The sequence below is a fragment of the Octopus bimaculoides genome, chromosome 9, assembly GCF_046866305.1.
Source record: "Octopus bimaculoides isolate indiv1 chromosome 9, ASM4686630v1, whole genome shotgun sequence".
Classification (NCBI taxonomy): Eukaryota; Metazoa; Mollusca; class Cephalopoda; order Octopoda; family Octopodidae; genus Octopus; species Octopus bimaculoides.
In genome coordinates this window covers 77,819,706-77,832,066 of record NC_142936.1, presented here as the reverse complement: position 1 = coordinate 77,832,066, position 12,361 = coordinate 77,819,706, and the positions used below count along the sequence as shown (strand labels likewise).

General features: G+C 34.5%; 2 protein-coding genes across 8 annotated transcripts in view; one reads left to right on the top strand and one right to left on the bottom strand.

The window, feature by feature from the left end:
* Positions 1–1,092: 1,092 nt before the first annotated feature.
* LOC149134221 (uncharacterized) lies at positions 1,093–1,677 on the top strand. Its single transcript, XM_089358209.1, has one exon. The coding sequence runs from the start codon at positions 1,093–1,095 to the stop codon at positions 1,675–1,677; it is 585 nt and encodes a 194-aa protein (XP_089214335.1).
* A 1,194-nt stretch (positions 1,678–2,871) lies between these two features.
* The window catches only part of LOC106868256 (uncharacterized), a 211,202-nt gene continuing 201,712 nt past the window's right edge, over positions 2,872–12,361 (bottom strand). For 6 of the 7 annotated variants that reach the window (XM_089357846.1, XM_089357851.1, XM_089357850.1 and 3 more), the window contains 3 exons: positions 11,488–11,552; positions 8,404–8,525; positions 5,888–7,722 (listed from right to left, as the gene is read on the bottom strand). In XM_089357846.1, the coding sequence (XP_089213972.1) occupies positions 6,765–7,722; positions 8,404–8,525; positions 11,488–11,552 (1,145 nt within the window). In that variant the 3' untranslated portion in view covers positions 5,888–6,764. Of the gene's footprint in view, positions 7,723–8,403; positions 8,526–11,487; positions 11,553–12,361 lie in introns of all 7 variants that reach the window. The other variant, XM_089357845.1, reaches the window with a different exon arrangement.

Genomic DNA, 12,361 nt, shown 5'->3' with positions numbered 1-12,361 from the left:
ATCACGGATGTAATTAAGCTTTGGGGTAGGGGCGTTTAGCTGGTAGAATCACTGTTAGTTCAAATCCCGCTGAGATCAACTATGAGTTACATTTTCTCGGGGTCGATAAAATAAAGTACACAATGCGTAGCAGCATTTCTTCTGCCTTTACATTTTGAGTTCAAATGTGACCGAGGTCACTTCTGCCTTTCGTTTTTTTTTTTCAGAGTCAATAAAATAAGTATCGGTTGAGGACTGAGGTCTATAAAATCGACTCACTCCTTCACCCAGACTTGCGGGCTTATGCTTGTAGTAGATAGTATTGTTATTATTCGACTTGACTCAGGTTTGGTCTTATTCCCGAATTCATGTGGGTACCAAGTTACTACCTATAATCTTAGATAACCGCAAGTTTTCAATAATATTTCAAATAATCGAAACACTTCTTATAACCTTTCCTTTTCCTAAGAGCCAAGTTTTCTGTAGAAGCTCTACAAGGCATTCCATTCCAATCTCCTGCAACCATTCGTCTATATCATTAATCATAAGCCCTAATGCATCAATAATTACAGGCACAGCTTTTACAGTTTTCATATTCCTAATTCTCACAGTTCAAATTTTAAGGGATTGTATTTTTGAATTTTTCGTCTCCTTCTTCACAATACTGAAATCAAAAAGACATGATGGATTAATCAGTAGGCAACGTGCTTCTCCTTGTTCATTATTGTTATATCTTATGCTATGTGAGTGAGTACTGGTGAGGTGTTTTAGCCAAAAGTTAGGGACCTTCTCTATCCTTGTTGTCTTCCAGTAACTGGTAATCGTCAACGTTTCCGTGATTTCTTGTCTTCTGATTATTATCTATATCTCAATACGTTTGTGCCGTCGGTGTCTGTCACGCTAAGGGAGATAAGTCAGGATTAAATTCGAGTTATTTCCCTTGGCTTCTGGACTGGCATTGCTGCAACACTCTTGAAAAGTGGTAAAATACTTCACGGAATATTCAAGCTTCCAGTTCCTTTGAGTGAAACAAGTGTGTGCAATGTTCCACCAAATTCTGATCATGGAAACATTCTTAGGCGAGTAAAAAACTTCATTATTGACAAAGCTTCAATGATACCAGTTTATGCTTTGAAAGCTATAGATAATTGTTTATCAGATATGAATTGTAATAGTATATTTGATGGGAAAATTATCAAACTAGGAGGATATTTTAGACAAGTTCTTCTAGTTGTTACAAGAGCTCCTCCTGCAGCTGTACTTGATGCTTACCTCCAACGCTCCTCTATGTGGAATAATTTTCATCAAATACAACTTATGCAATACATGAGAGCAAATACAAATGAACAAGATTTTTCGAGTTGGCTACTACAACTTAAAAGTGTATTTCTTCAAAGCTTTCTTGATAATCTCGCAGAAGATACTATTGATATTCCTGGGGCAGCAGAAGAAATGAAAAATAGAGTGGCCTTATCCCCTAAAAATTCGTACTGCTTAGGAGTCAATGAAGAAATTCTAAGTAGATTGCCCACTGAAACTAAGATATATCTAAGCACCGAATCAGTAACTTCTGATAATGAAGAAGAAGTCCAGAATTATCCCATGGAATTTATACACTTTCTTACACCTTCCGGAATGCTTCCACATCGCTTTAACTTAAAAGCTGGAGCAATTATTATGCAAGATATGGGTCTATAATTATCTACTGCATTAACTTTAGAAGGATCCTTCTGACAGAATACTAACTTACCAGCTGTCATCTTTACGGGTATCTCTGCCGGTTGTATAACAAGCCATTTGAGCTGCGATTCGTTCACGTAAAGATATCAGCTCCTTCAATTAAATGCCCTTGACCCAATCAGGTCCAGAAGCTTTCCAGTTGAGATCCTTTGGGTTTGCATGCATATCATCAGAGTTGTTATTTCAATATCACTTTGCCTCGCATTTGTTTTAACCCCACTCAAATTTTTAAGCCATTCAGCATATCTATTATATTGTACCTCATTGTACATAGATGCTTGACCAAAGTCTTTTGCTTTCTTCTGCATCTGGTTTCAGTCTGTCTTACTATATTCTACTCCCGAGGTCTTGGTACAGTCGTACTGGAGCGTTCTATTGATTCTGTATTGTATTCTTTTGTAGAAATCTTTTCAGTTTGGATGCTTTAGCCTGCATCTTTTATTTCAACTCCTCAATACCAAAGTTTATATCTTCCTTCAGCATATTATATCTCTATTCTAATGCAAGATATTTATTTAGTTATCTCTAGCTGGTACGTTGACCACACCAAATTTTTCCTCGTTGTCTCAGCAGTAGAAGAAACTCGTGAGATTGAGATTGTAACGTGGGATCGCGGTGCGAGTGTGTGAGCGCGAGTAATAAAGTATGTATGTGACTGTGTCTGTCAGTGCGTGTGTGTATGTGTGCATGTTTGTGCGTGTTTGTGAGTACGTGTTACTTCATGTTGTGTGTGTGTGTGTGTGTGTGTGTGTGTGTGTGTGTGTGTGTGTGTGTGCATCTGAACTTTCACTTCAACATGTCTCTGAATCTCAGTTTTTTTTTTTTTATATGATATTCATCCAACCAACGAATAAGGAAAAAAAAAAACAATGAGATCAATTTGCTCATTGACTCGATTCAAATCGTTTCATTATTACGCGACGAAATGTAGCAAGCCGACAGAATCGTTGCAGCACCAGACAAAACGGCGTTTCGTCCGTCTATACGTTCTGAGTTCAAAATTTCACCGAGGTTGTCTTTGCATTTCATCCTTTCGGCGTTGATAAAATAAGTACCACTTGAGCACTTGGATTTCAGCACAAAAGGTTCGGGCCATGTGCCTATAGTAGAAAGGATTATTATGCGACGAAAAGTAAAAATAACAAAAGAACATTTGCAAACAAAATAAATTTTATTTCATAACGTTGTTTTTTTAAACATAACTGTTGTTTATTTTAGTGTGTGACAAATACAAAGTGGGAGTGTGGCTTTGACCAATAGAGAAGTTTATAGAGTTAGAATACAAATACAAAAAATGATTCAATTGGAAATATTTGTTATATGTTTTAGTTAATCTTTTTAATTACAACTGATCGTCTTACTTAATAATTGTAATTTAGAGAAAAAAAAAGTCAAGTGTTACTAATGTTGATGTTTTAGATTACGCATAAGGTCACTTTTGGAAAGGATGATTGATAGAAATATTAACTAACCACAAGCGCATTAATTAGATTTATACTCTCAACCTCAGAGGGACAAAGGAGGAAAATCGGCCCCGTTATTGCTTGAATTAGAATATATAGTAGTTTATTCAACCGGATTTGTTATTTCTGTCGGTTTATTCAGTTTAGTAATAGTGACTGTTGTCATAACTAGTGAAAAGAGATTAGGATGCGTGACAGTAGTGTCGGCTGTAAGCGTGTTAGTGATGTATTGTAAAGTAAATTATCTTGCTACTGAAGCCAAAATGTTTCGATACCCTAGCTGGAATGACTAGTATATCTAATCACAACGGTTTCATTCCAAAGTTTCGGCTGATATTTAGTATGATATTAGTAATAATAATAATAATATAAATGATATTAGAATTAGTAGGAAAAAATAGTTGCATAAGTACCATAGATAATAATCAACAAAACTAAATGTATATTTAATATGACTGTACCTTGCAACTTCGCTTATGACTTTGCACTAGAAATATCGACTATTAACATCATTTTTTTTTTACCCCCTGTTTCATTAACAATATAAATCTTGCAACTTTGATTTCTGCTTTGCATGATAATTAAGCGAAACTTTCTCAAACTCATCTGCGCCACTTTTTTGCCTTTGAAGATAGCTATAAATTACATATTCAGGTATGAAATGCTCATAATTTATCTCCTAGTTTATATGATCATGTATGGATGTATGATTTAATTCAAATATACCTCGCTCTGGTATAAGATTACACGTTGAATATACAATATAATTATTAGCTGACTTCCTTGCAAACAGTACTCCAAGGGATTTTCGTTTCTGTGTACTCGTTTTATCTATTTTGAGCAAATCATTACAAATATAAGTACTTTAGTAGTATAACGTTTTCGCTTTGATTTTAACGATTCAGCTATCATATGAAGTAATGAAAGATCAAAGACAAAAGGGCGCAGACTTTATTTGCCTTCAATTAGAGAAACAAACCCATTATATCCCACAGACATTTTCAAGAAGGTAGACTAATTGCTTAACCTCACTTAGTTCTCACCCATAAACATTTATAGAATAATCCCATATTAAACATATCTACTCATAGTATAAGTTATATATTTCTTCTCAAATAGTATTTTTTCATGGGAAAAGAACAATGAATAATATACATCGGAACGTTTATTGTTATGTAAATAATTAGTTTATAAGAAAATCTCATTTGTATTCGAAAATTTGTGTTGCTTTTCATGACAAAATATGCCAGCTATATACAATAAAAGAACCGTTCTGCTTGTATGTGTGCACGCGCGTGTGTATATATACATATATATAAATATATATATTTACATATATATATATATATATATATATATATATATATATATATATATATATATATATATATATATATATATACACAGACGAGACACACATACATAAATACATACGTACACACGTACGTGTATGGATGTATGTATGTACGTACGTTTGCATGTATGTATGTATGTATGTATGTATGTATGTATACTGAAATAACTTAAAATATTCCGAAATATAATGCGCGGATGCTTATTGTCTTAAGAACACTTTTGAACTGTTTTATAGTTTCAAGGCGTGATAAATAAATAGAATTACATATTTCCTACCCTCTAACCCTCACTCAACACAAATTTCGATGATATAATTCTTGTGAATATCATCGTTAATTTTCTGATTTCTAAATAGAGGTAATACTTTGAGGTAATGATAGCTGAAAAATTACTTAAAGACAAAAGTATAACTAGGCGTAAATATAACTATAGATATAAATATAACTAGATTTGTATTTTTGCATTAAAAAGAGTGCAGTGCAAATAATTGTTTTAATTGGGTATATAAATAAATTATCATAATCTACAATTTAACCTTATAGGATTTTCCAATGCCTTAGAAGATAAGATCGGAGAAAAAGAATTGTTTATGGCCAGTAAAGCTGACGTGGAAATTATGAAACTACTTAGAAGAATGAAATATATGTGTAAATATTTACTAGTCTAAGAAAATTTAAACGTATAAAACGAACAAATTACAATATGATAAATGTATGTATGTGTGTATACATATATGCAGCGATTCGAATGACTGGTAGTTTGTGCCAAGATTCTACAGATTTATTTGCAGATAGTATTTCAATCTATCTATTGAATGGAGAAAGGTTGTTCTTTAAGCACTAGTTTGATTTACTTTGAGCAAATCATAACAAATATATCACAATAAGTTACCTGGCAGCATAGATTTCCGAGTTGATTTTTGGAGATTTAGCTATCGTTTAAAGCAATGAAAGATCAAAGACAAAAGAGTGCAGACCTTATTAACTTACAACTATAGTAATTCTTTATATCCCATATACTTTTCTAATCATTCAACATGGACGAATTATTAAAACAAAATGTAAGCTAATTATTACATCACCTCATTTAGTTCTCACCCATAAACATTTATAGAATAATCCCATATTAAACGCACTATAAAGATGATCTGAACCCAATTATAGATTTTCTATCTTCCCAAATAATGGTTTCATGAGAAAAGAATAATAAATAAAATTCATTGACATGTTTATGATTATGTTAATAAACAGTCTGTAAGAAAACCTCATTTGCAATAGAAAATTTCAGTTGCTCTCCATGACAAAACACGTCAGCTATATACAATAAAAGAACCACTATTTCTTTGTGTATGTGTATATATATATATATATATATATATATATATATATATATATGTATACATGCATGCATTTATGTCTTAAAATAGCTTAAAATGCCCCGAAAAAAATAACGTGCAGATATCTAATGAATTGAAAACTATTCTGAAGTGGATATTAGTCGCAGGACGTGATAAAAATTTAATTTACACGCTTTAACAAAAGAAAACAATATCCGATGATAATTTTTGTCAACACCGTCGTTAAATTTGTTTAATAGGTAATAAATGCTGGGATATTATGCAGAAACTTATATATACTGACATTATTTAAATATAACTAGATCTTGTAATTTTGCATAAAAATCTATAATGAAAATATATGTTTTATTAGAGTATATTAGACAATGAAATACCCACAAATCTCTTTAATATTTTACCTCATTTCTTTAGAATATAATATATGGGGGAAAATAAATTATTTCCTTCAAGTAAATCTCTCCAAAACATGTGAAACTAATAAAGAAGAAGGAAACCAGTCTTTAAATATACACTAAGTTTAGAAACTTTAGAATCACAAAACAAGTATAAAGAGAAATAAACTAACACTTTTATCACTAATATTATAGGCACGCGTATGTGTGTGTATTTTTGTGCGTGCGTACATATATGCCGAAATGAGTATTAGGGATAATATGTACCATCAACCTTTACTGTTAATATTTTTAATTAATGGTATTATGTGTTATGATTATTACTGCTAAATTATTAGTGGAAGCATATGTCATAATTATTTACTGCTAAATTTTATCAAATATGTTCAGCTTTATTAAATTCAAAACTCCAATTGAATTGGCTTTTGTTTCGATCCGACCCTCTTCCTGGATAGGATGGTTCATAATGTTCAGGAATCAATTTTTTTTGGCAGCTTTCATGGCACTAACCACCTTCAAACCTTTAGTAATCTTATCTCGCACATTCTGAACTCTTTCAATGACAACAGTGTTTTCTGGGTTTATGTCTAATTTGCTTGGATCGGTTACCAAACGAGCCTTAATGAAACCTTGCGCAATAGCTTCCCCGACAGGTATTTTGGCTCCAGTAACATTGTTGATATAGATACCATTTTGCTTATCGAACAATCCCTGGGTGATTGCCTCAGCGAAAGGCACTCTGTCTTTCTTTTTCTGATCAACAATAGCATGAACTGCATATGTTTTGGTCACAACGTCAGGCTTCGCATCTTTACTACCAGTATATTCGATGATGACCTTCCCCATGTCAATGGCTTCTGGAATTGGAACAGTATCATCAGGGCCTTTTACATACACAGAATTTGTAATATCAAGAATACCTTTCTTGACGGCATCTGTTGTTGGAATGGGTTTGTTAGTGGACGGATCTATGACTTGCATAATGTTGTACGGACGGCTGTCTCTGGTTGTTTTGATAGTTATCAAACCAAAGGATCTTTTCTCTTCTCGAATTTTATTTCTTGTGGTCCACTCTAGTTTCACAAGACCTGAATTCATGGCTTCTCTGATGGGCATGCTTTCTCTTGTGTAAGGATTAACATAACGAGCGTTTGTTTGATCAATGATTCCTCGCACAATGCCTTCTTGGAAAGATATAAGATTCTTTGACAAAGGATCGACAACGTCTTTTATGAAAAATGTTCTTTCTTCTTCCTCAATAGAAGTAACAACTTGCTCGGTTTCTGTCTCTTCTTTCTCCGTAGCTACAGTGTAATCACTAGAAATCATGTCGTCCCTAGGAGTTTCATGGAGGGCAAGACTTTTGTTTACGACAGTTTGTTCGATTTGCTCAACCTTACCAACAGTATCAACATCCAGGTTGGTGTCCCAAAATCTAAAAGTAAAGTAAATAAATGGTGCTTAAAGAAACAAAAATGTAACTGACGAATTTAGAGTAAAGGATAAAAATAAATGTCGAAAAATAATCTATGAAGAAACGTCTTTCTTTTTATATAGCAAATAGGAAAGAGAAAAATCTGGGCTGCAGAAGATTTATGCCTAAAATAATTCCATAGAGCCTCAATTGTGTCATTAGCCGAGCTTGAGTTAGACATCATTCAAATTTCATCATGATAATATATGTCCAGAAATTATCAGAAATATTATATATACGCCGAAATCTCAGTAAAGAAATAGCATCATCAATGTGATTAAATAAAAAAAGGAAGTTGACTGATAGGTAGTTAAGTAGGTAGGTAGGCAGGCAGATAGGTAGGTAGGTAGGTAGGTAACAGGTGTAATCGTTTAGTTTAAAATAAAATGATTAATTCATAGTATATTCCTTAATACTTTTCTTGAAAGCAGCAAGAAGTGACTAAAAACAAAAATTGGCTGCTATTTCTAGCAGGTAGAGTGACCACACAAAGAAAGGTTCTTCTTCGTTGTTTCATCCACCCCAATTTCCTACCTTCCCACTGCCATGTATTTATATATAGTACAAAACAGGCAAAAAACAACAAAAATAATTGATGAACGCATCAGGATTGATTGATATATTGTAATATTTAGAACTTACCTAACGAAATGTGCTGTTGTCACAAACCGCAGTTGCTCCCACTTATCACAAACCAACACAAATTTCGGTTGCTTGAGAAGCTCCACAATTACCTTGTACGTCTCCCAGTAAGCCCAGAAGTCCTGTAAAATATCAAATAAGAAACTAGCTACAAGTATTTTTTCATGTCTTTTTTTAATATTTTTTATTTTATTTTAAATCACCCCAGTGTACTCATTCATAATTAGTTTATAGCCAAAAGTGGTTATGAGGTGAATTGTAGTTTTCGTTTCTTCCTATGTGCGCAGTGTCAGGTTTTTCAGTTCTTTGTATGGTGTGTGTATATGTAAATAGAAAGATTAACGGAGAATCTTACCTCTCTCATTTTAAAAACATTTCTCATGGCATCAGCAGACAAAATAGAAACGGCCCCAGAAGATAGCGGGAGAGTGAAGTGCTGGAACAGCTCTCTGTCTCACGGGGCTCGCACATACGGACCGCAAAATACCGTGAGCAGGGATATGGTCTGGGGGCCAAAAACGGCGGAGGTTACAACTGCTACAGGTGGAACCTAGGCTGGTAGCTGACAACTCAAAGTTGCCACTGGAGAAGGTGTCACAGCATGTAACATCCCAGATGAGGGGCCTAGCCTCATGGAACGGGAAAACTGTTATGCTGTCCGGCTTTTTACCATTCCCTCGGTCTAGCCCCGGTGGCACGAGGTGGGAGAAGCCTGTAGCGTCTAGGCCGTGGCTTAAGAAGCTCCATAATTACCTAAGGGTGGCATGGCGTGGAAAGCGACCAGCTCTGTGAGAGCATAACAGTGGGTGGAGGCCGGTAGTGGATTCAGTGCCTCAGTGACCTTGAAAACTATCCGAGCGGAGTGCAAACTCCAGGTCAAGCTTCCTATGAAGTATAAGTCAAAGGATAGATGCCAGATTAATACAAAGCACCGCTTGCCAGAGGTAGAAATGGCTTCACGTAGGGCCAACACACTTAGCTAGATAAGCTAAGTTACAAAAGTATGGATGACAATTTAAAACCAACAATACCAAAGAGAGTTAGGCCCTCAGAGTAACTTATGATGCAGTGCAGCAATGTCCGAAAGGAAGTAGGGTTCGAACTGGAGAAAAGCAGAAAACACAGACCAAAGTCGAGAACGGGGAAGGAAATTTGTCGATGAGCTATGTTCCATAGGAAGAGAATGGTTTAAGTGAAGAAGTTAGTACACAAAGCATTCGTCGTCATAACCAACGGAGTGCTTTTTTCTGTTTTTTCAGTGAAGACGTGTAGCTTAGTGGTTAGGCTTTTCGGCTCACTATCGTAAGGTCGTGAGTTCGATGCCCGGTGGCGTGTCTTGAGAAAGACATTTTTTTCATGTTACGCCAGTTTATTCAGTTGGCAAAAATGAGCAGTACCTGTAATTCATAATGGCCAGCCTTATAATATTCTATGCCACGCTAAATCTCTCTGAGAACTACGTTAAGGGAACGTGTATTTGTGGAGTACTCAGCTACTTGCACGTTAATTTCACGAATAGGCTGTTCGGTTGATCAAATCAAATGGAGCACTCGTCGTCGTAACCAACAATGGAATACAATTTTAAGTATATTAAGAGCAAATATAATTGAGCAATCAGTCAAATTTTTAAGTAGTGAAATCAATCACAATTACGCACATAGATTTCAATGAATTCTTTCTCCCTGATTTTATCAAAACGTGGACCATTGTTGCCGATTGCAATTCGCAGGTCTCTCTGTCTATGGATTAAGACGATCCATATATTTTGTCTTGATTGAGAGATATGTTTCCGTATTTTGATTCCAGAGTGGCACCTTAGGAAGCAAGATTTAGTTTACAAGGATAGGATAGATTTAGTTTTAGGCTAATCAGTTTATACGCATGATTACCCATCACACACGCCGCAGCTTTGCCCACCCAACGAATTCGACTATCGGGTCGCGGCAAAATTAAGTGTCCGGATTAAAAGAGGTGTCGGACCATCAGTAACCGGAAGCGGTGTTAATTTTACTTGTCAGGTGCGTCTAATAAACAGGGTAGAAAAAAAAAAGGAAGTATATAATTCAGAAATAAATAAGTCTTATATGTTGTCCTCATTATTGTTTACTTCCTTCCTTTGTATGACAAATCAGAAATTTGGCTTTCAGCAGCAGCAGCACTACATCTGCGAAGATTCATTATACATACATACGTGCGCGCACGTGAATGTGTACACATACATCACACACACATTCACGCATATACAAATATATGCATATATGCATATATATCTATATACAGATATATATATATATATATATATATATATATATATATATATATATACGAATATATATATATGTATGTATATATATATATATATATATATATATACACGTATATATCTTCATATATTTGTGCATATATGTGTATCTATTTATCTATTTCGCTGTCTCTCTTTCTCTCTTTCTCATACATACATACATACATATATACATACATACATACATACATACATACATACATACATACATACAGGTTTGTATGAAAATATACTTCTCATTTTTAATCATCAGAAATTTTTTAAATCTTTACGCAACTTTCTGCCAATCAAAGCTCATATATATGTACCATAGGTGTTAGAACTGATGACATAAATTATGCACAAACCATGCTTTCACTGATTATTTTAGGTACATATATTATTGCGGGCAGATATAGACACACTATCTGCTTTCGTTCCTATTGACATACGTAAGATGTAACGGTTGGAAAGGAAAAGGGTTCCACTAGCACTAGGCTGGTGCTCATTTTCAGCTGTTCAATTTTTTGAGGTGGAAATGTAAAAGCCGTACACTCGGGAGGAAACGACATTTTAAAAAACAAACATTCAACAGGCAATCTGCCGGAAGAAGACGTGATAGGCCGAGAGAAACATAGCTACGAGCGATGATATGAGTTAGTGTAGGAAATTGAATTGACATGGAATTAATGGTTCGAGAAATCGAAGTATTAATTTATTACTGCAAGGAACCAATGTATTGCTTGTGAGTTAAGGAAGCACAAACAGTCAAACTACTGAAATGAAAGATATTGTATACTTACTCCGTATTTGCCAAGAAGATCTTTCAAAGCATTGAACTGAATGACAACTGATTGCTGGCTACCATCTGTGAACGAATAATTCATAATGATTAATTAAGAAGTGGTGATTAAAGCTGTTTTATTTTCTTATTCATTTCAGGGTTTAGCTACATACAAGTTCAATCTGTTTCAAATATATGTATAACTTCCACATATCAGTTTCAATATATTCATTGTATTAATAACATTTCCTTTCAAGACACAAACAGGAAAGTCGACACCTGAGTATTTGAACCAAGAATGCTACTAAATATTTGCTATTAAATCCGGCACTCTACTGTATTTGCCAACTTACCATTCTGGAGTATTTCAATATCAATAATCCATAAACATTAACAAATACTTTGTTTTACAAATATTTGCTATTTATGTTCATAATTCATGGCAACATTTTTTAAATTTTTTTTATCGTTTATTTGTTTCAGCCACTGTACTGCGACTATGCTAGGGTATAGACTTCAAAGGGTTAGTCGGATTATTTTTCTATTAATCCTGGTACTTATTCTATTGGCGTCTTATTCTATTGGCGATTTCTGAAGTGTACACACACACACACACACTTCAGAAATGTAACCACACGTGGATTATTGGACGCTCACGCGGACACCTCATCCTTCCGACTGTTTTGGAGCACTTAATTCTCTACCATTGGATTACGCCACCTTATTCATTCGGAATACGGCATTTGTGCACCTCGTAAAGATACCAGCTAGGGAAGACGGCAGAAACGATAGATCAGCAGAAAAGTCTGGTATTTTGTTAAGTCGCTTTGTGTGTGTTTTAGGTTAAAATCCCGCCGACATTAACTTTCATTCTTCCAAGGTATATTGATAAA